This window comes from Peromyscus maniculatus, chromosome 9 (genome assembly GCF_049852395.1).
Source record: "Peromyscus maniculatus bairdii isolate BWxNUB_F1_BW_parent chromosome 9, HU_Pman_BW_mat_3.1, whole genome shotgun sequence".
NCBI classification, from domain to species: domain Eukaryota; kingdom Metazoa; phylum Chordata; class Mammalia; order Rodentia; family Cricetidae; genus Peromyscus; species Peromyscus maniculatus.
Window position 1 is genome coordinate 9,816,885 of NC_134860.1, and position 24,279 is coordinate 9,841,163.

Consider the following 24,279-nt stretch of genomic DNA (forward strand, 5'->3'; position numbering starts at 1 on the left):
CATCAGGTTCTGTTGTAACAGAACACATATAGAGCCATGAAGGCAACCCTAAAACAATCCATGGCTTCAGTCACCACAGAAGACTCCAGAGGAGTCTATGCCATCTTCTGGGGAAGTATGGGAGGTTCTAAGTGTCTCTTGCAGATGACCTGAAAGGGAGAAGAATTGAAGAGTGGATCACGGAGACTGAGCCAACAAAGAATCCTCACTCACAGGCCACCACTGCCTGCCAGGTCTTTAGTTAGACATATCAGGCAATCAAAACACAAAAATCCATGCATTTGATGAGTTAATTTTATTGAACTTGCTAAAAACAAAACAAAACAAAAAACAGGTTTAGAGATGTGCAAATCGACACCCAGAAAAGAAAATTCAGTAATCAAAGGGACACCTATGTCCCCTCTTCTCCTGGGTCCCTTATCAAACCTCACCAGAATACTGAGGTCATGTTCATTTTCTTCTCCTCATGGACATCACCTTCACCTCCTCAGAACCACATCAGCCAGTGTCTGTCTAATCCAGCCCTGCTATGCCTGGCTGGCTTGAGCTGAGACAAGGTCAGGGAAGATGGCAGCTGTGGGAACAGAAGGGTCCCTCCTGAGACTGGTGCTATTCTACCAGGCACAACCTCTCTCTGCCTTATCAGGAGCCCTGCCCAGCCTGATTAGACAAAACATTTCTTCCAGGTATGTGTTCTCCAAGGCAGGACCACTAAAGCAGAGACCCCAGGCAAGGTGCACCAGATGCCAGGAAACAGAAGGGCAGCCTTTCCAGGGCCTTGGGGGGACTTTGAGGGAAGATTGAGGCTCATGTGGACAAGGAAAGAGCCCTAAGAAACTAAGACCTTCAGGCACGTGACTCTCCCCGTCAGATATGATGAGTTAGGTGTCTCCTACAGGAAGTGGAACCCTAGCAGGGAGTCCCACTTGATTAGCCCTCTGGAAGAAGACAGCTAATACTGTCGTTTTGCACCTACCAAGTTCTGGAGTGTGAATCCTCAAAGTAGGATCTGCAGCACTGTCAGTCATGGGGAAAGTGGTGGTCCAGCGCACCTGCATGGTGTAATACAGCCACACACCATGTTGAGGAAGCAGTATGTAAAGGCACTTAGAGTGCCATTAGCCAGAGACAGACCTCTTCTGCTATGTGGGCCTGCTGCTGGGCTGCTCAGACTCAGGAATCGAATTGTCCATGAGGCAGTCATCCTACTAGTTCCTTTATCATGGTCATCATCACCATGGTTACCAGTCACTAGGCCAGTTGATGTGCCAAGCATCACCAGGGCTTGGTGATCTTGCCTCCTCTCCAACAGTTTCTCCTCCTCCTGCTTACTCTGATGCAGGTATCATAGACCTCTACAGACTAGAGTTGTTGACCTGTAGACTGAGGAAGAGTTTACAGTGTTGGTAGTGAGATAAACCCAAGTCTTTGCCCAAAGTCTGTATTTCTTCAACTAGACCCCATGGCGTGATAGCTAATATCAATTGTCAACTTGACAAGTTCTAGACTCACCTTAGAGACAAAAATCTCTGAGCATGATGGAGTTTGTAGACTGGGTTCTTTGCCGTGGGAAGACCCATTTTAAATGTCAATAGCACCATTCTACTGACTAGTGTCCTAGCCTGGACATAAAGGAAAAAGTAAACTAAACACCAGCATCCACCGCTTTCTGCTCCCAGAGAGCAGATGCTATATGACCAGCTGCCTCACACTCCTGTTGTCTTATTCTTTTGACTGTAAACTCAAACTGTGCAACATAGTAAACTCTTCCTTCCTTAAGTTGCTTTTGCCAAGAACCTGGTCGCAGCAACAAGAAAAGTAACAAATATAGAAACTTGGTACCAGGAGTGGGGCTGTAATACAGAAAGTTGGTACCAGGAGTGGGGCTGTAATACAGAAAGTTGGTACCAGGAGTGGGGCTGTAATACAGAAAGTTGGTACCAGGAGTGGGGCTGTAATGCAGCAAGTTGGTACCAGGAGTGGGGCTGTAATACAGAAAGTTGGTACCAGGAGTGGGGCTGTAATGCAGAAAGTTGGTACCAGGAGTGGGGCTGTAATACAGAAAGTTGGTACCAGGAGTGGGGCTGTAATGCAGCAAGTTGGTACCAGGAGTGGGGCTGTAATACAGAAAGTTGGTACCAGGAGTGGGGCTGTAATACAGAAAGTTGGTACCAGGAGTGGGTCTGTAATACAGAAAGTTGGTACCAGGAGTGGGGCTGTAATACAGAAAGTTGGTACCAGGAGTGGGGCTGTAATGCAGCAAGTTGGTACCAGGAGTGGGGCTGTAATACAGAAAGTTGGTACCAGGAGTGGGGCTGTAATACAGAAAGTTGGTACCAGGAGTGGGACTGTTGCTGTGATAAACTTTACCATGTGGTTTTTAGGTGTTGGATCTAGAAAATTCCTAACGTGCTGTGAGAAGAGTTTAATGGGTCACTCTGGGGAGCAAGGGGAAGGTCAGAATGCGGAGAGAAACACAAACAATGTGTTTTGGAGGAGAATAAGGTCTTTTGGGAACTAGGCTGGAAGTCATTCAGGATATATTCTGAAAAACAATCTGGCTGCATTCTTCCCACATCCTGAGAACTTCAGTGATGCTTAATGCAAAAGTAATGGACTGACTTGTGATTTGGTAGAGGAAATTTCAAGACAGGGTAGCATCCAGGATGCATCATGGTTACTACTCCTCACTGCTTTTCTTTGGGTTTATAGCAAAAGACAGCAAAGAGTGAAGGGAAAAGATATAAAACATGTTCCCTGTTTGGCAGGGAAAGGAGAAAGTGTAAAGTTGCAGACATGGCAGGAGCTGAAAAAGCAACTACAATTGTGGACGAGATTATTCCCATTAAAGAAAAATCTATATCTCTATACTGGGACAATATGAAAGGAGCCCTAAAAATAAGAATCTGGGTATCAGAGGCTCTGTCTTCTTCTGAAAACCCAAATTACTTTCTGAGGAGAGAGGCTAAGCTGAGAATGCCACTTGAGGGGGTCATGGAAGCTTGTGCCAAGGTTCCAGATGGCTGCTGAAGCCAGATAATGTGTGGTGGGGGTCATAGTTTCTGCAATGAGGCCCCGAGAGTTCATTGTGGGAAGCTGTAAAGGCAAAGCCTATGTTGACATGGAGATATCAGGATTTTGGAGATACTAGGACCACAAGAGATCTTCCAAGGAAAAATGCAGGCACAGACTGGAGCTGGCCCAGGAGAGGTGTCGCAGAGCTTGAGATACAAGGCCTCCCATGCTGTTTACACCTAGATGACTCATTATGAGTCCCAATGATGGACATGGGGCTGCAGGATTTGATGTTTGCGCTGCTGTGTTTTGGTCTTGCTATGGTCCACTCTTTCCTTGCTGTGTCCTCACTGCCCTTTTCTGGGAATGTTTACTCTGTACCATTGTGCATTGGAAGTGTGTGACTTGTTTTAGTGTTATAGGGCCTCACAGTTAAGACATTCCCTGAGTCTCAGAAGATACTCTGTGCTTGCACTTGGATGTGTTAGAACTGTTGAAAATTATGGGGATTTTTGAAGTTGGACTGGATGCATCTTAACTATGAGATAGCCGTGAGCCTGTGAGGATGAGGGGTGGGAGATTATAGCTTTAGCACAGTATCTTTTGGTGTCGGGTTGACAAGGGGTGGACTTTTGATGGTTAATATTAATTGTCAGTTGATGAGATCTAGGAGCACATAGATGTCAATGAAGGAGTTCTAGATCGGGTTAACGGAAGTGGGAAGATCCACCTTTAATCTTGGTGGCAACATTCAATGGGCTGTGGTCCTGGCCTGGGTCATAGATGAAAACTGAGCTGAATGCCAGAATTCATTATTTCTGCTTTCTTACTGAGAGTACAGTGTGATGGACTGCCTCATGCTCCCGCAGCCACAACTTCCTCGCCGTGTTAGCACAGATTCTGTAAAACAGAACTTATAGAATGAATCTACATATATATGTATATATGATCACACACACACACACACACACAGGGGATTTATTAGAATGGCTTACAGGCTGTGGTCCAGCTAGTCCAACAATGGCTTTCTACCAGCAGGAGGTCCAAGAGTCTAGTAATTGTTCAGTACCATGAGGTTGGGTGTCTCAGCTAGTCTTCAGTATACTCCAGAATCCCAGAAAGCATATGCTGTAATACCAGTGACAGAATGGATGTGCTAGCAAGAGTGAGAGCAAGCAGGCAGAGAGCAAGCTTCCTTCTCCCATGCCCTTTATATAGACTGACAGCGGAAGGTGCGGTCCAGATTGAAGGTGGATCCTCCCACCTCGAAAGACCTGGATTAAAGGTTTATCTTCCTGCATCAAAGATCTGGATGAGAAGTGGGTCTGCCCACTTCAAATGATTTTAAGTAAGGAAAAATCCCTCACAGGTGTGCCCAGCCATTTGTGTTTTAGTTAATTCCAGATGAAGTCAAGTTGATAACCAAGAATAGCCATTTTAAGTCCACCCCTTGTCAACCTGACACACAATCATATCTCCTTATGACATGATTAATTTCCAAATGAGAACATTAACCAGGTCATAATAATGCCTAAACATGATATAACTATCACACATACAGTGGCAAACAAATTATGTATTTAAACAGGTCATAATTATGCTTGCCACGATATAACTGTGTTTCATACAACCGCAAATGCATTATAAATTTGGAATAGGTGGTAATATCCCTTGAGGGATATTCTTTTTCTTTCTTTCTTTCTTTTTTTTTTTTTGTTTGTTTGTTTGTTTGAGTCCGGGTTTCTCTGTGTAACAGTCCTGGCTGTCCTGGACTCACTTTCTAGACTAGGCTGGACTTGAACTCACTGAGATCTGCCTGCCTCTGCCTCCCAGTACTGGGATTAAAGGCGTGTGTCACCAGCGCCCAGTGAGGGACATTCTTTTAGTAATTCTTTTTGTACAAACTTAAATATGATAACCACTGATACTCTATTGATGTTATATTACATGATAGAGAAATCAAAGAAAGACAAATGTCTGTGTAAACACATTCTTAACAAAATATGACAGAAGTACTCAGGTTAGTTATAATCCTGGCTGGTTTCTGCAGCTGGTCACCTGGCCTTAGCTGGTATTTATACCTACCTTGCTCTACTGCCCATTCAGTATTTCCTCCACCTTCAGCAAGAACCTCAGCAGGTCTTGGCTCTTTCCCTGGAGCAGTGACCCATATCTTCATTCCTGAAGGGTCTGTGCCCTTTGTCATCCTACCTGGATTAGGGTGTTGCAGTTTCCCATGGCTTTAATCACAGGATGTGGTAGCACCAAGAGACATCCTAAAGGAGCTCATGCACTCCAGACATAGTCCTTCCTGCCTCCATTGTGGAGAAGCAGTCCAGTTTCTGCTTGATAGTCTAGATCAATTACCCCTCCTAACACTGCTCTTCCTTTCTTAGCCTGTTGGCTTAAGGGCATCAAAATCTCAAAGTGGCCAGGGGGAAATCTGAGTTTTCAGTTCAACAAAATGTTGTGTCTCCTAGCAGGAGCGCTCCCTTCTCTGGAACCAAAACTTCTAGGCCAGCAGAACTTAAGGTCACAGGAACAGGAAGCCAAAGTTTTCCTAGTGGGTCAGTAGAGGTGATAGTGAGCAGAACTCTCCCCTTTCCCACCCCTTGATGCCTGGACCTGTGGATCCAGGGATGGGAGAAACAGTACGATATACTGGACGCTGAGTCAAAGCATATTCCACCTTCTGGAGAGCCCTGTCCCAGCCCTCCAGGGTGCTGCCACATGATTGCCACTGTTACTGCCCGTAACTGTGTCTTCAAAAGTCCATTCCATTTTTCTATCAGACCGACGGCTTCAGGATGGTGGGAACATGGTAAGACCAGTGGAGTCTATGATGAGGGCCCACTGTCTCACCTCTCTGGCCATTACTTGAGTTTCTTGGTCAGAAGCAATACTATGTGGACTACCATGACTGTGGATAAGGCATTCTGTGAGTCCACAGATGGTATTTGGCAGAAACATTACATGCAGGAAAGGCAAATCTGTAATCAGACAGATTGGCGTCTTTAAACTGTGATCGGGGTAAGTGTGTGTTGATTCTTCATCAAGCAGCACAGTGGTCAGGCCCAGTGCCAGATGGGAACAGGATGCAGATCCATCTGAAATACAAACACATGCTCAGCTCTGTGCCCAGTGCTGCTGGGGGGGCAGAGGTGGCTGTGTGGTGGGAAGGAACTAGACTGTGCTGTTCCCAAGCACTCCTCAGATTTCTCATCAGTCTCTCTGGAGAAACTCGTTGTGTGGGATCACCATTCTCCCTTAGTGTAGGAGGTGAGCATAGGGACAGCCACGTTCCTCACTAAGTCAAAACCCTGCTGAGCCAAGGCTGGCAAGGTCAGTACCAGTGGCCAAGAGATGGCTCTTTTGCATTGAGTCTTAAAGATTGAATAGGGCTTCACCAGCAGCCAAAAGCCAAGATCAGAATAGGAGAGAAAGGGGGGGAAAAGTTTGAGCTATTAGAATAGTGGTGTGGAAGATAAGGAGTTACTGTCCCTGAATGAGGCTTTTCCATAAGGAATAAATCCAGAGAAGTGGAGAATTTTGGATCCCAGTGACAGAGCAGAAACTAATGAAGGAAGGCTATATAACTCCTCACAAGTGCACAAACCACAGCTGCTTCTGAGGTGCTCTGGCCTATGCCCTGAAAATCCAAGGGGAAAGTGGATCCAACTTGTCTTGCCATTCTGGGACCCAGGCCTTGGTCTCAGGGTAGCCTGGGTGTCAAGAGCTGACCTCAGTCTCCACACTCACCGTGTGTTCTTGGCTTCCAGCCCGCTCCAAGAGCCTGGTGATGGGGGAACAGAACCGGAGCCCAGGGAGGCCCCCGGCCCCCCACAAGCTGGGCCCTGTACTCAAGGCCGGCTGGCTGAGGAAGCAGAGGAGCATCATGAAGAACTGGCAGCAGCGATGGTTCGTGCTCCGTGGGGATCAGCTCCTCTACTACAAAGACAAAGATGAGAGCAAGCCCCAGGTAAGGCCTGAAGGTCCTGTGTCCCGTGGGTGCGGTGCTGGGACAGCACGGGGTGGGGGGTGGGGGTGGGGGAGGGACCTGGGGGGAGGAGTTCAGGGTGTGAGTGCAAGCAAGGCCAGCACCCAAGTGTGGGTCTTAACTCGGTGTGTGTTCCCATACCACAGCTTGCTTTTCTGGAACACACTCCCAACTTCTGAAATGAAAACGTTGCCTTTTAATATTGGCTTGAAATGGGGCTGGGGGCAGGCTTCATCTCACAGTCTGCGGTGATGGAAGGAACCAGCTACAAGTTAATGACTCGGTAGCTTCTCCTCGTGTGTGTTCCAATGGTTACCTCCATTCACAGAGGGTAATTCTGGTTTCTATTCTGTCGTAGTTATTTTACCTTGCCTTTCCAAAATATGTTTGCGCGCAAAGTGAAAAGGTGTTGCCTAGTACTGTGAATGAGCTTAATTCATTGAACTATATACTTTAACAATGGCTACCGTGGTGAACTTTATGCCATGCAAATTTTATAATAAAGAGAAATACATAAATAAATAGAACTGCTTTAGGAAGATAGTCACATAGGTAACAGCACAAATGGAAAGTGTGTAGGACAAAGCTCACGAGGGTGGACCAAACCACAGTTAACGGGAAGAAGGTGGTTCCAGTCCAAACTGGGAAATCTTGATCTCATTCAGGCCTTCGGTTTTATACAGAAGGAAAATGATGTCCTGAGTTCAGTGAGGCAGATGGGAACTCTGCAGTTAAGTGGATCTGAGATGGATTTCGATTCCATCTAGCATGTTAATTACATGACTTGGGACAGTCACTTTCTTTTCATCAACTGAGGTTTTAGTTGCAAAACGGGACAGTATTACCTACATGACAGGGAGGATGCTGCAGTTAAATTGCATAACAGCTCTGTAACCAAGGGACGGTCTTAGCTCACTGAATGCTTAAGCCTGAACCGGTATGTCCACAGGCCTGCTTTCCCGTCCCCCTTCCATCCCCACTGGTCCCTCTCCCCAGAGCACTATTTTCCTTCTGGCCTTGTTGACCCATCAATAGTGTTTCCTGACTGACCCGTCCATGATCTGCCATTCTGACATCAGTGACAAAAATGACCAGAATTTCACAGTCATGTCCTGGGGTCCCTGCTGTCACCCCCTGCTCTGCTCAGCCTGCAGTGCTTCCTTCTGGGCCATCATTGTGATGCTGAGCGATGCTACGTATTGACAACCCTGAGGTCCCTCACTAGTGAAGATCCCTCTTCTCCAAGTGTGCCCATATGTTCTGTAAGCCCTGTGGTAGACCAGGCATCCCTGTCTCCCATCAGATGGCTCGAGAGCATGTCTGTCCCAGAATTTCCCATTGCTACTACCTTTTCCAGACCTTGACAGCTTCTAGTGGGAGCAGCTAATTAATGGCGGTAACCATATCCCCCAGTCACTGGCTTGGATGCATCAGTGGCCCTTATACCCACCCCAGGTCAGATCGCGTCCTTCATCTCCAGGGAGAATGGCGCATCTGTGAAAGGAACTGGCATACCCCAACAGACACCAGGCTCTGCTCAAAGCTCCTCTTGAGACACTCTGGGTCTGTTGTTGACGCTTCCAGGGTACTGGGACCTAACCGCTGTTCCATCACCAACTCTGACTCCTGAAGCAGCCCTGCTGTACAGGCTCCTAATCTCAAGGCCACTATTAGTCCAACTTGACATTTAGCTTCTACAGTGTGATCTCAAACTCCTGTCACAAGCAACCCACAGATCTCTACTTAATTTCATGAAGTACATGTAATAGACTAATTCTCAGTATCTGGTTCCTATAAAATATGCCCTGCTCACTGTTCATAGTGACAGCGCGGCCAGGCAGTCAGTACCCTCTCAGCAGGGAGCCTGTACCAGCCATTGTAATTGTCAGGACAGGGTACATCCAGCTGCCTGTGATGTTGCCCAGAGCTCAGAAGTCAGGATAAGCACCAGTCATAGCTCATGTCCTTGCTCCCTCTCAAAGCCTTTATCTCTTCTCCTCTGCCCGTCTCCGGCCAGGGGGGCCAGCCGCAGACAGCACAGAGATGGGGCGGGTGACTTGCATGAGCTCAGACATAAAAGGCCAGGCAGAGGTGCCTTCCAGAGCCTGACATCTGCCCTCATCTGTTCAGTCTTCCCCAAAACAGGCTCCAGAGGCTCTCCAGCAGGCAGACCCTGCAGTTTTTCCAGCGGAGGAGTCCAGGGTTTTATTGTTGTTCTTTCTGGGGTAGAGTTCCAACGTCTGCTTGATATGTTTTCTTGGGGCACGAAGCTTCCTCTCATGCCTCGGTGACCAGCTCTGTGCATTTCCACTACTTGGAGACTCACTGTAATTGTCTCAGGCCTTTACCTGTGAGTTTCTTGGCACTGAGTAGAGATGGACCAGGATAGAAATACAAGTATAGTCTCCGGAACGTAAGACGGAAAAACAGTAACACTAGAGAGACTAGATTTATCTGCCTCTTAAAAGACAGGAAGTTCAGGGAGATTGGGCCTAAAAATGAGAAGAAAAAGTAAGCAAAGAGTAGAAGAAGTCTACACCAGTAACTTGGAACAAAAAGGAAGCAGACTGACCAGGGTCCCCCAAAACAGGATCTGAGATGGGAACACACACTTCAAAATTCCTTCCTCATTAGTAAAAAGTAAAGCAAAATCCAACCTTCTAGGTAAGGGCATCAGATTTAGAAAATCAAATTTGGCTGTTTCAACTCCCTAATTACCCCCCCCCCAAAGTTACAAATATGGTCAGAGGGAGGAGGAGGGAGACAGCCTCTGTTGCCGAGCCGTGGCCAGAAGCAGCTGACGTGTTTGTCTGACCTGGATCCAGGCAGGCCTGAAAGCTGCCCAAGAGCCCGTGGCTTGCAGAACAGACCTGTCCTAACAGGCTGGGACTGGCAGCTCTGGACACAGAGCAAGAGGAGCAAAGACCAAGAGCCGACGTTGAGAGTCAGCTTCAAACGCTCTCAGAGAATTGGGAAGGCAGCTCAGTCAGCTACTGTGACCGGAGCATGAGGACCTGAGTTCAATCCCCAGCACCCACACAGAAAGCAGAGTGCAGTGGCACACCTCTGTAACCCCGGGTGGATCCCAGGGCTTCCTAGGCAGCCAGTCTAGCTGAGTCAGCCAGTCGACTCCAGGTTCAGTGAGAGACTGTCTCAAAAAAAGGAGGTGAAAAGTGATAGAGGAGGAGACTTGGACCTCGGCTTCTGACCTGAGTGTACACTCCTACACCTGGACACAAGTACATACACATATACACAAGCACGTCCACATGCATCACACACACACACACACACACACACACACACACACACACACACACACACAGTAGAGCTAAGCTACCGTGACAAACCTAGTGTCAGCGGGTGCTCCCTCCAGAAGGGCACTCGGTTATAAGATTCCATGTTTAGCCCCTGACTGAAGACCCAGCTCTAAGTGGGAGCAGTAAGTTCCCACTCCCCGGGATTCACTTCACACTTAGTTTCTAGGCCCCTCAGTTAGGAGCGGCCTCCTCCTCCCTGGCCCAGAGAGGAAAGGGAAGAACTTCCAGGGGTTGCTAGGGCAGTGGCCCAGGTGGAAGACATCACACTTCCAGTCCTTAGCCTCTTAGCAGGAAAGGCCACCATGGCAAAAGAAACACAGACAGAAACAGGAAGAAGAGGGAGGAGGGGGAGGAGGAGGGGGAGGAGGGGGAGGAGGGGGAAGAGGGTGGAGGGTTGGGAGAAGGAGGAGAAGGTGTCAGCAATAGAAACAAAAAATGTCAGGCAGAAGAAGCCTCATATTTAAAATTTTTTCCAGGCCTGGTAGTATAGGCCCGAAATCCTAGCTACTCTGGAAGCTAAGGCCAGAGTATCGCAAGTTCAAGGCCAGCACAGGCAACTTAGAGAGCCCCTTTTCAAAAGGATGTTGCTCAGTGGTAGAACACTGACCAGCATGTGCCAGGCCCTGAGTTTAATCCCTACCACATCCAAACATCAGAGAACTGTCTTTTACATCCTCCGAGAAAGACTTTAAACATGGGGGAGACAGAGAACAAAACCTTCCCTGAGAAGTCAGAAGTGAGACTTCCAGCTTGAGACACCTGGAAGAGGAGAAAGATAACAGAAGAAGCGTGGCAGACAACCCATCTTAGCAGGAGCTCTGGAGAGAGAGAGAGAGAGAGAGAGAGAGAGAGAGAGAGAGAGAGAGAGAGAGAGAGAGAGAGAGAGGAAACAGCGCAGAGACACACTGAGATGAGCTAGCTCTCAGTGCAGGAGCACACAGGGTGGGGGTGGGGGTGGGGGGTGAAGCAGACAGCGCTAGGGAGGTGCAGGGGGAGGGAGAGGAGGCTGGAAGCACAGCCTCAGGTCTCAGCTGTGCTTGGAATCCTCCAGATAATAGCTGCAACTTACGCCAAGATGCATTGGCATAAACATGGTATTTGGGGAAAGACAGAAAGAAAGAAAATCCCATTTCAGAGACAGTCGAAAGTGCTGATTCCGACAGTGGCAGGGCTGGGGAGGAAGGAATTGCTGTCTTGTGGCATCGTGGAGAACTGTTTTATTCCTTGAATAACTTTGCTCTTCGAAGTCGGTGACATAATTAATGTGAATTTTGAGAATACAAATTAGCCAGATCAAAGCCACTGGAAAGGCCTGGGATGGACCTGGGAATGAGTCACGAGGATAGTGCCAACTGAGATTTATGTCTAGTGTGATGATTTCTCACAGCAGTTTAATCACTCACATCCACCTCTTTAATGATTTTTTTAGCTTAACCAATAGAGAAAACAATGAAAATCAAAGAAAAGAATGGGACAGAGCCACAGGCCTAAAGCGTTCTTCAGATAATTAGAAAGGGATGGTAAGAGACTAGACGTGTCGCCGGGGTTACCAAGGACCACCGAGTCCCCCCATGGCCTCTGAAGAGCAGGCTTTGACCTACTGCTGGCGCTTAGGAATAGGTGTGGACAGTATGTGTGCGGCAGGCCACCTCAGGGAGGAGCCGAGAGGCCGGAAGGGGAGGTTGGTCTTGCACAGGACAGAAGCAGCAGCTAGTGGCCAGAAGTTGGATATGGCCTCACCTGGGTGCCAGAACGGAGAGCTGGGCCTTCCATCTGTCCCGGTGTGGAGGTTCCGCTCTGGTTGAGGGACTCTCAGTCATGGGGAAGTGATTCTCAGCGGCGCTGGCAGGAGCTGGAGGGCACAGGCAGGAAGCACAGGGACAGAGAGCCCCCACCCTGCCCCGGAGAAAGGGCTTGTGGGTATTGGAAACGGCAGGCCCAGTGTGGGAGGCTGTGGTGTTTGGGGGACCCCCACGTGCCTCAGGCAGCTGCAGGTCCCCGCCAGGCCGACTGAGAAGCCACTTTCCAGCAGGCTGGGTTTCTGTTTTGCTTTTCTGTTTGTTTTGGGTTTTTTTTCCCCTCTTTTCCAGGATAATAAGTGGCAGGAGGCTGAGCAGTAAGAAGCAGTAGAAAAATCGATGGAAAGTTTGATTTAATTTAGCATAAAAGCCTGGGGTGGGAAGAGGAAAGACAAGAGGGACGGGAAGAGTGTTAATACAATCAGAGATCTTTAGGGAAACTAGTAAAACCAAACATGCCCAAATGAAACAAAAACCCCCACAACAAACAAACAAGGAGTTCATTTTGTGTCAGTCAGCTACGTGGAGCCCGCCCTGGAGTGTGCTTGGTATACCCAGTGGTACTCCACGGGAGGAAATTGACTTTCCTGGCAGTATCAATTGCAGATGGCTTCCTATCCGATGTCCACTTCCCCTCTCAGAGCTGGAAGCTCATCTGGCTTGAATCTGTACAGGTCTCGTGAGTGCTGCCGCAGTCTCTGTGGTACACACTCATTTTAAAAGACACAGGGAAAAAAAATCTTAATTTTGCAATATTAATTATGCATTAGGTATAGTAAACTAAGTACATTATTCAATTGGAATAAGAAATATTTACAAAACAGGGAACCTTATGTGGGGAGTGGGAAGGCCATCCAATCCCATAACTTGAAAGTCGTAAGGAATTTCCAGCATGTAATCGGTCTCCAGCATCCTTGGGACTATTGTTGACCAAGCATTTCAACCCCAGACAAAGCCTTTGGGAGCCCTTCCCTCCCACCTCACCTCAGAGAAGGGAGCGTCTCACTTTCTGGTGAGGGACGTGAGGCCTGACATCTTGCTTAGGCTGATGGGTGCCCTGATAGCATCTAAAAGCCAGAACAACTTCAACGAGAACTGTGCTTGGCAGGGAACTCTCAACACAGTCAAAGGCATCCAGCAGGAGCCAGGGAGGATGCACTTTGCTACCTGGCTTGAAGCTACATTCTACACAGCTAGCTTTCTTATGAAGCTTAGGACCACCAGCCTAGGACCACAGTGGGCTGGGCCCTCCTCTATCAATTAACAGTCAAGACGATCCCTACAGGTCAGTCTGATCTAGGCAACTCCTCAACCAGGAGTCTCCTCTCATGACTCCAGGCTGTGTCACCTTACTAACTTAACAGTTAAAGGTGACCAGGACACTGCCACGGATGCCTGGTGTCTGGACTTCAGCCAGTCATTTTACTAGTGTCCTACATCTAGAGAAAAAAAATGGTGGCTTTCTGAACTTGGCCTTCACAGCTCACTAGCTCATAACCACAGAAGACATTTGTTATGATTTAAATGAAATATGCTGAAGAAATAGTTCCACAATTAAGAGTGCTTGCTGCTCTTCCAGAGGATCTGAGTTCAGTTCCCAGCACCCAAGTCAAGTGGTCAAGTGGTTTACAATGGCCTGTAACTCCAGCTCCAAGGGATCCCATGCCTTCTTCTGGCCTCTGTGAGGGTACATGTTTACACATTTGGCATACATTCTCTCTCCACACACACATTCTCTCTCTCTCTCTCTCTCTCTCTCTCTCTCTCTCTCTCTCTCTCTCTCTCTCTCTCTCTCTCTCTCTCACACACACACACACACACACACACACACACACACACACACACACACATATAAAAATACATCTTTAAATAAAAAATATCCCCCATAGGCTCTTGTTTTTGATCACTTGGTGCCCCTGTTTGGAAAGGGTAGAGCCTTGCTAGAGGAAGTATGCCATTGGCAGTCAGCTTTGAGGGTTTATAGCCTCACCCCACTTCCTGCTCCCCATCTGTGCTTCCTGTGTGTGGATAGAAAATATGACCAGCCAGCTTCCAGCTCCTACCCCTGCACCCTGCTCCCCTCACTGTAGTAGCCTCTCCATCCCTCTGTAGGTCCAAATAAATCCTTTCCTGCCTTTTGTTAAACTGCATTCAACAAAGCTTTAGCAAGTCATGTCTTTAATCCCAGCACTGCAGAAGCAGGTGGATCTCTGTGAGTTCAAGGCCAGCCTGGGCTACAGAGTGAATTCCAGGAAAGGCACAAAGCTACACAGAGAAACCCTGTCTCGAAAAACCAAAAGAAGAAGGAGGAGGAGGAGAAGGAGGAGAAGGAGAAGAAGAAGAAAGAAGAAGAAGAAGAAAGAAGAAGAAGGAGAAGAAGAAGAAGAAGAAGAAGAAGAAGAAGAAGAAGAAGAAGAAGAAGAAGAAGAAGAAGAAGAAGAAGAAGAAGAAGAAGAAGAAGAAGTTAAAAACACATGCCAAGAGTGGGGTCACATTCCTATAATCCCAGCACTTGGGAAACTGAGGTTGGAGAATTATGAGTTCAAGGCCAGCCTGAGCTACTTAGTGGGACTCTATTTTAGAAAAATAATAAATAAATAAAAATAAGGTCAGGGACTGGCAAGATGGCTCAGTGGTTAGGAAAGGTCGCTGCTGTAGCACAGATCTGGAGCTTCCTTCCTAGCACCCATACTGAGCAGCTACCAGCAGCCTGTAACTCCAGCTACAGAATATCACACACCCTCCTCTGACCTCTGAGGTGTTTACTCACATGTGGTATACATTTGCATATACATTCACATTTTTAAAAAGTCAGGTGAGGCAGAGTTAAGGGTTTTAATTAGTTGAAAGCTCAGTAGAAACTAATAGTGAGATACACTTCCAAAAAATCTAATGAGGACCTTAAGTCATATTACAGATGCACACAAATTATTACAAGGGAGCAGAAGCCCTGATGTGCTTGGCCATGGTCAAACAAGGTCTATCTGGAGAAAAATAGTCCCCTCAAGCCCTGCATTTTCAGTATGGCAGGAACTGGCATCCAGGAAAATGAGAAGTGCAAACTCCCACAGTTCAGAAAAACAACTCAGTGCATGGGCTGGGGCAAGGAATCTTGGAAAGAGTACCATGTAAGGCATTCATCCTCCTGGGAAACACTGAGCAGACCCGCTCTGCATGACCACTCCGTTCCGATGGCCTGGCTTATTGGAGCAGGTGAGCACCGGTCCCTGGGGCTCAGAGGAGAGATTAAACAGAGGTGGTCAAAGTCAAAAGGAATGCAAGGGATGAAGACCTGGATTCAGCTAAACCAGGGTGATTTTTCCAAAGCCACATCCTATATGAGTCAAAAGTGACACCAGAGGAGAAGCTGGTGAGCTCTGGATCTGTCCAGAGCAGGTGCTTTCCCAGAATTCCAATTGTTGGTGACCATCATGGTCTTCAGCTGCCATCTTGTGCATAGCATCTGAACCCTGGGCTCCATGCTGGGCCTGATGAAAGCCTCAGAGGAGACATAGTTGATAGTGGACACCACAGGAGCCTTGGAGCTGGCAGCTCCCACAAGTCATATGTGGCCAGTAGACTGGCTCAGATTTCCTCTTCCCTCCTGCGGTCTCCATCCACAGCAGATAAGTAAGTTAACAATGTCAGTGCTCCCCGGCAGGACAATCCCACCGCAGACCCTGGCACAGCACATTCCAGTGGCTTTGCTATGCTCAGAAGGAACACAGTGGCACTTAAAAGAGAGGCACAGAGGCCCCCGCAGCAGCCCTCCAGCTGTTCAGGACGTCAGCAGTGGCTGACACATGGACATGACCTTGAGTTAACTGGCTGTTGATAGGTATCTGTTAGCATGGCAGAGAAAAATTTAACTGTGGGTCTTTCCTTGTTTAAAATGAAACAATTTCATTGTTTAAAATGAGAAAGTTGGAGACAACCTCAAATGTCTCTTTTGTGAAGAATTGCTAGACTTTTATAAAAAGAGAAGTATGAGTTATTTAGGCCTAAATCTGAGAATTCATGTTTTCTTTTTTAAGATTTGTTTATTTATCATATACACAGTGTTCTGCCTGCATGTATTCCTGTATGCCAGAAGAGGGCACCAGGTTTCATTCCAGATGATTGTGAGTCACCTTGTGGTTGCTGGGAACTGAACTCGGGACCTCTGGAAGAGCAGCTCGTGCTCTTAACCTCTGAGCCATCTCTCCAGCCCCTCACGTTTTCTTTATGGGAATCTCCTATGTTTGCAGCCATTTAGGAACCATAACTTCCTGCTGTCTGTACACATCAAAATCTGAGTTCTAGTCAAACAAGTTAAATTAAAAAAGCTGTGTAAGATGCAGATTGGCAACCACAACAGCTCACTTTGAACAGTTTAATTAGAACAGATTTCCCCTACCTGTACCACGTCAAGGAAAAAATATGAATGAAGTTCCTTAAAACTTGTCTTAGCTAGGTGTGGTGGCACACACCTTTAATCCCAGCACACAGGAGGCAGAGGCAGGCGATCTCTGTGAGTTTGAGACCAGCTTGGTCTACAGAGGGAGTTCCAGGACAGCCAGGGCTACAGAACATTATGAAACCCTGTCTTGAAAATACACACACACACACACACACACACACACACACACACACACATACACACATATACACACACATACACACACACACACACACATATACACACATACATACATACATACATACATACATACATACATACATACATAATTTATCTTACACCTTCCTGAAGCTCTGGAGGCAACAGTGGCACTAGCTGGGAATATATAAGAATTATAATAGTTACATTACTATAATCAACAATGACGTGGGAATGTGCTGCCACCTCTCTAGGAAAAGGAAACTGTCACTACCCCGCCACTTTATCTTCTAAAACTCTGTGAGCTCCGAGTGGTGTCAGATGACTGAGGTGGCTGGGAGCAGGGAGCCAGGAGGTCAAGGCCAGCCTGGGCTACATAACAAGACCATCTCAAACGAAACCAACCCCCAACTTCTGTGTTTCCTCCAGTGTCCCTGATCATTCATAAAGACGAAGTGACCTCCTCTTGATCTACTAATTTAATTCAGCACAGAGCTTCCGGTGCCTCTTACAATAGATCAATTCTTTGGCTTTAAGTTGAACCCAGTTGATTTACAGTAAGAGCTGGAAGGTTGCCTGGTAAATCACGGGCTTTGTCAATTACTGGGCAGAAAAATGAATTGAGTGGCGTTGGGGCAGCAGGGAAATATACCTTACTCATTGTTTGGCTGGGCAGGACTGGCTTTGTATCAGTATTTAGCCATTCTAGCCCTTTAATGCACTGGTAGAATACTTGAACTACCGCCTATCAGCATAATTTCGGTGACTGGAGATGGCTTCTGTCAAGCTGATGCCTTCTCTAGGCTGCCAAGAAAAATAGGTATGTTTCTTAAAGAGTGTGCAGTGTTTGCAAAAGTTAGAGAAGACTTCCGTCTGCCCCAGCAAGAGACAGCAGGCGCTCTTGGCTGCAGTCAGCTCATCCAGCTGGGCAGGTCAGTGTAAAAGTGTCTATACTGTGTGTCTCCAAATAGTCTGTCCGCTGATAGTGTGGTAGCGTCCCTCACAGCAGCACCACGTACCCCAGGGCATCCGCATGGCTGCTGGACTTTCCAGAAACACTGCGGGATGGAAACCACTTCCAGCCGAGGGAGGGTCCCACTCCCTTCCAGGTGGGCCCTTCCACTCAACCGAGTCCCTCGGGTGGATTCTGAGCAACACCAAACTTCTTAAGACACACATTCCGCTGCCCATCCAGACTCTGGACAACAGTGGGTGTCGCATATGAGCCAGCAAGATTGCCGTCAGGGCGGTGTGTTCATTTTAGTGAACTGGTCACCTTTGGGTCGCTGTAACAAAATATCAGACGTGAATAACCGAAGAGAGGGAGGATTTATTTGCTTCACAACTCACGAGTCCTTGGTGCTGTTGCTTCAGGGCCCATGGTGGGGGAGACTGTTGTGAGGGCGGCAGCAGCATTGTGTGACAGAGGCTACCCACCGCATGGCAGGTAGGAAGGACAGAGGGAAAGGGACGAGCATTAGGGATAACCCTCCTAGGCACCCCACAAGTGACCGGCTTGTTTCAGCTAGACCTCCTCACTGTCTGCCACTTCCCAAAATGATGCCGCCATCTGGAGACCAAGGGTTCAACACCTCAGCCTTTTGTGGGGGACACTTCACAGCCACACCATTGTGTAGAGTGGGAGGGGGGGTGGGAAGTGCTTTGCAACGCAGAACGTATGGTGAGAACAGTGAAATAGCAGGGCGGGCCTGCGTCTAGTGCTGTCCGTACGAGTCCCTGAGAGACTGTGTCCCATGGGTGCCTCGCGGTGGGGGACAAAGGCAAGGCAGCACCCCAAGGGCCCCAGCTCTGGGTCCAAACCCAGCGGGCTGGCCCTGCAGAACGCAGTGTAGAGTACAGGAGCAGAAATTAACCCTGATCTCCACCTGAGTCCTACATCAGAGAAAACCCTGTAGAGAGCCAGCAAAGAGCCTCTCAGTGCCAGAGAAGCCCAGAGCTGACGCCTGAGGATGCTGGTTGTCTCTGAACTCAGCTGCCTCAGCTGTGACCATGGATGGCAGGAAGGACTAGGCTTAGCCCAGGTCCCCCCAGCACCTCCACTTGAAACACCAGGACATGTCAGGAGGAAAATGGCTTCCACCTTGTCCAATGAGTCAAGAAGGAAGTAGAGCCACTTCATACTCCTAGGACCTCACACCACCCTGCTAGGCCATTCACAGGCTGGGCATTTGGTGAGGGACAGGAGCTGTGTTTGTCCTGTGTGTCTCCGACTAACCTGTCCACTGATGATGTAGTAGCATGGCTACCAGCAGCACCATATACCCCAGGACATCAGCGCTGCAGTAGGCCAGGAAGGCATGACATTCCCTTGGACCCACGTCAGCCCTTAGCAGACTTTTCCCAATTTCCAGTCTAAAATGTCAGACACTAGGGACATTCCTGGCCATAGAAGATGGAGCCCAGAGCCCACACCACATGCCATGCCCTGCAGACCATCAGAGCCAGACATCGTCCATTGGCTCTTGTCCCCAACAGCATATTGCAACGAGGTAGACAAGCCTTCTATTCCATTTTATTTCCCAACATCCAGCCCTAGGAGCAAAGTAATAACCAGTATAGCTGTTCCCCTTTACTACAGAAGATACACTCAAGACCCCCATGAATGCCTGAAACTATAGACAGTCTAAAACCCAATGCACCAGGCATTTCCTATATGTGTAATCTGTAATATAGTTTGATTCATAAATGAAGCACTGTCATAGGTTAATAGCAATAGGGAAAAAGAATAATCATGATTTATAAATGAAGCATTGTCATAGGTTAATGGCAATAGGGAAAGAGCAGAATAATCATGATTCATAAATGAAGCATTGTCATAGGTTAATGGCAATAGACAATAGGTAGAATAATTAAAATATCATGCTGTAATTCAAATTTTGTGCTTGAGGCCATTATAAAGTTAGGGTTACTTGAACCCAGCTACTGCGTATACCAGTCAACTGAAGAACTAAGACAGCCACTGAGTAGCTAACAGGGAGTGTGCTGCTCAGGTTCTGTCTGAACATCTGGGAAGTGGGAACCTTAACTGAGAAAATGCCTCCATAAGACCGACCGGCCTGTAGGCAAGTCTTCCAGGTGTAGCCCCGATTAGTGTTTGACGTGGGAGGGCCCAGCTCACTGTGGGTATAGTACCACTGCTGGGCAGGTGGTCCTGAGTTCTGTAAGAAAGCAGGCTGAGCAAGCCATAAGCAAATCAGTAAACAGTGCTCCCCCATGGCCTCTCGGCTTCAGTTTCTAACTCCAGGTTCCTGCCTGGAGTCCCAGCCCTGACTTCCTTCAGTGACTGGCTGGTGTGGAAGTGTAAGAGGAATAAATCCTTTCCCAGATTGCTTTTAGTCAAAGTGTTTCATCACAGCAATAGAAGTCCTCACTAAGAAGGAGGGTAGAGTATACCTCGTGGCTATATGAGAAGAAGAGACTATTCACATGCTGTGTGGCACAGAACAGAAGAGTTTGAACGTGCATCAAGCTATTGAATTTAAAAGCACACAACTTGCTGGGCCTTTAATCCTAGTACTTGGGAATCAGAGGCAGGTGGATCTCTTCAGTTCGAGGCCAGCCTGATCTACAGAGTGAGTTCCAGGACAGCCAGGGCTACACAGAGAAACCCTGACTTGAAACCAAAAGAAAAACCAAAAATTTTGTATATATAGTTTAAAATGATTATTTCTGGAATGTTCCACTTCATATTTTCAAACTGTGATTGGTCAAATGTAACTGACACTTCAGAAAATGAAATGGAATAAGAGGGGACTATGTTTTATTAAGAAGCTTTGCTAATATGGAAAGACAATGTTTAATAGTGCTACTGTTCAAAATTGTGTGTGTGTGTGTGTGTGTGTGTGTGTGTGTGTGTGTAAGTAGTTCAAGACATCAATATTTATTTTCTCAAAATAGTATCTCATTAGTTAAAATAACCAACACTGATGTCCTCTGAGATCATCTTGATAAACATACCAAAAGTTTACCTTTCTGTGGAGCAACATCAGCTGTGAATGAGGCTGAGGCTGAGGCTGTCCCTGTGGCCTCCCAGGTTGACCCAGTGGGGAAGGAAGAGGAAGAGGTCATGGGCATATTTGAAAGGGTATTTGAAGTTAGTGTTGCCATCTCTGCCTTCTAGGTCCACTATCAGAGCCTCACCAGGTGTTCCTGCCCTCAGACCTCTCAGAAACAGTAGTAGATAGAGATTTGTTGACACTAGAACCTTCTACACACACGCCTGTTACAAAATAGCATGCCCTTTTGCCTCCCCCCCCCCTCCTGCTGGGGGAGATAAACACTAGAGAGTTTAGGAAATCCCTGGCTTAGCATTCTGCCCCACTAGCCGCATAGCACCCTGGGACACAACTCAGCATCCTAACTCAGGCTGCCACCAAGGCAGGACACTTGAACTTATGAGCTCTGGTTCCATACAGACTCTTCCCAACATGGACAGCATCTTAGCTCACAACATCGCAATAGGCGTTAGAATGTCTTCACAGAGACAGGCCAAGGGATGAGGGGAAACCCCAGGGTGCTGTTGGGATCATTGGTGCAGCCTCATCCTCAGCCAGCAGAATACCCCCATCTGCAGGGAATTTCCCAGAGTGACTTGGGGCGAGTCAGGGATACAGTTTGGGGAGTCTAACTTAGAGTTCAATCTGTTGTCACACAGCTAATTGTGTAACAAGACAGGACCTTCTCACCTTGGAAAGGGCACCCTTGGGCCCTTGGGAGAGACTGTTAGCTTTGGGGTCTGAGGGTCCTTGAGGGCTCTACCAGTGCCCCGTGCCTAGACTCATCCTTCATTCTCAGCTGGGTTTTTCCCGGAATCACAACTTGGGAATTATAAGGTATGGGGAACCCCAAACCCTATTTCCACATAATGGTCTGTTCTTAGGACCCTGATCCTAAGGCACACTCCAACCTGGGTCTAAGATTTTTCCAGATAAATCAGAAGCTCCCAGACATAGTGTGGAACACCGTGTTCCCTGGGCCAGTCCTGGTATACAGATGAGGAGAACACCCAGAGTCCGTGTTGAAATCTGAACTGTCAGGACAGAGTCTTAGCAGAGACAGACAACGGAATCCCCCCACTCCTCAGCAACGTGAGCATCTTGCCCAAACACTCGCTTGTCTCTGCCCTTTGCTGGGCCTGCGCAGGGTCTCTGCCTTGTGGAGAGTGATGGCTCCTGGCCACAGACAAGGGCGATAAGGAGGGAGGGAAGCTGCCTCCCTACTTGGCAATGAGATTCCTTCAGGTTTGTATTATTTATGTCAGGTTCGGAGAGATCTGGTTCCTGGCTAGGTGTCAGATGGCTAAAACTTCTGAAGATGGATCTGAGGCCCCATCAGAATTACACCAGATAAGGAACCTGAGTGATTGCTCCTTAAAACTAAGGTTCTGCAAGACTCCGCCAGGGAGGAGGTTATCGCTCAGCTTCTTTACAGGGGCTGGCTTCCCACAGTCAAGGTGAAAAATGAAGACTTCCCAGAAAGCCTCCCTTTGCTAAGTTTGAGCTGAGTTAGGATTTCAAGCACTTCAACACTAAGGCAAACCACGGGATCCAGGCAAGTGGAGGAGATGCCGCCATCTCAGGCCCCGCAGGAGTCCCTACAGATGATGTCATAAACTTCAAAGAAGGACCCTACCCTCCTCATCTCAGACTCCCCAAATCCTACCTTATTTCATGATACATGAAGTATGGTAGTGGGGGGACCCGCAGAAATATTTTCATGTCTAAAGGTCAGAAAACCAGGCCTGAGCCAACGAAGTCATCTTTTTTGTTTGTTTGTTTGGTTTTTTTTTTTTCAATTTCCGAAGTCATCTTTTAAGACCCATGTAAGTGATAGTATTTCAATATTAGAAACCTCATAATTTTTTCTAAAAATCATTTTTGTTATTTTATGTGTATGGGTGTTTTGCCCTCATATGTGTCTGTGTGCTGTGTGTGTGTGCATTGACGGTAGAGACCAGAAGAGGAGACTGGAACACCCCTGGAACTGGAGTTACAGAGGGTTGTGAGACTCCAGTGTGGGTGCTGGGAACCAAACCTACATCTTTTGGAAGAGCAGCCGATGCCCTTAACGGGTGAGTCATCTCCACACCTCTCCTGATAATAGTTCTCCAATGTTCATATGCGTGTGTGCATATATTCTGCATCCTACAACATTAGATCATAAACACACTTGACCATGTATCTCACTAACCACAGCAATCCTCTCTCCAGGTGCCGGACCCAGAGCTGTCCAAGAGTTAGCTCAGAAAATCCTCGAAACACCCCCACATTACTGAGTAGGAAACAGACTCTGTGGGTAACACAGGTACCCCCTGAAGGCCCCGTGTGACCTCTAAGCCCCAGTCATAAGATTGTAGAGTACTATCTTTTTTTGAGAGGTCCTGGGCATCTGCACAGCCCAGCTCCAACCCAGGTCCTCTGAGTACCCCAACCCATCAAATACTCAGACGCATCTGGGGGAAGATGCCTCTACAACATTCCACAGAGATGTAAATGCTAGGTAAGGCAGACTCAGTCCTAGTGCCTAGGATCCATAAGCAGTGGGCCCGGCCTGAGACCTGACCTCTCTGAGGATAAAACCTTGGAGGTTTCCATGTGAGGCCCATCTCAGATATAATGCCTGCCTGTCTTTCACGAGGGAAGTCCTGGGTGGGGCACATTTGACTAGAGACAGGCAAGAAGAATTCTGCCGCTGTGCAGACCCTGGTCACAGGATGTGAAGGGGATCACCACCTGATTTCAGTCTGAGGAGAATTGAGAGGCCTGCCACATGAAATGTTGGCAGAAGGAGAGGCTATCACTCTCTGTTTGGAAGTGATGGATGGACATTCTGGACTGTGGAGGGGCTGAGCAGGCTGGCCCACTCCTGACATGAAAGGGGACGTGCAGGGTGTGGGTGTTGGGAGACACATGCCAACAGCCCAGTACTCAGGCTTAGCAGCACCCCATGAGTTATCTAACTGTCCTTTTTTGAACTTTAATATTATTTAAATGTTCTTATCTGGAGGCAAACATTACAGGGTAGAACATGAAAAGTACCTCACCATTCCCTCCCAAGGTATAAGAATCCCGTGCCCTTCCTGAACAGAGTCGACCCTCCATTATTTGAGGGCTGTGCATGTTCACCTGACTGCAGGTTAAAAACATTGCAGAAGACAAATGATTATGCCTGTCTGAACACGTAGAGGTTTTTTCTTTGTCTGTTTTCATTTCTCCAAACAATACTATATGACAACTGTTTACATAGCGTTTTCACCGCGTGGGTTTTATAAGGAATCTAGAGACAGTTCAGTATGTACGGAAGACGTGCATATGTCTTACAAATCCTACAATTCGAGCACCCATTCTGACTGTGTCTGTGTGGGTCTCTCCAGCTCCTTACCCAAAGCCACTGGTCCCATTCAGGAGGGCTCCACACTATTGTTAATTAACCGCTTCCCAGAGGTCTGCACTTCTTAGTTTTGATATTTGGGGTACTAGCTTCCTACATAGAAATGGTGGGGGAACTCCACACTCAAACCATTGCACATAT

General features: G+C 47.6%; 1 protein-coding gene across 6 annotated transcripts in view; it reads left to right on the forward strand.

Annotated features, from left to right (window-relative positions):
* Arhgap22 (Rho GTPase activating protein 22) overlaps window positions 1-24,279 on the forward strand; it is a 170,180-nt gene that overhangs the window by 48,671 nt on the left and 97,230 nt on the right. For all 6 annotated transcript variants that reach the window (XR_013042209.1, XR_013042210.1, XR_013042208.1 and 3 more), the window contains one exon: window positions 6,795-6,994. Coding sequence is in view for 3 of the 6 variants with exons in the window: in XM_042284296.2 (XP_042140230.1) it covers window positions 6,795-6,994 (200 nt within the window). In the remaining 3 variants the exon portion in view is untranslated. The remainder of the gene's footprint in view (window positions 1-6,794; window positions 6,995-24,279) is intronic.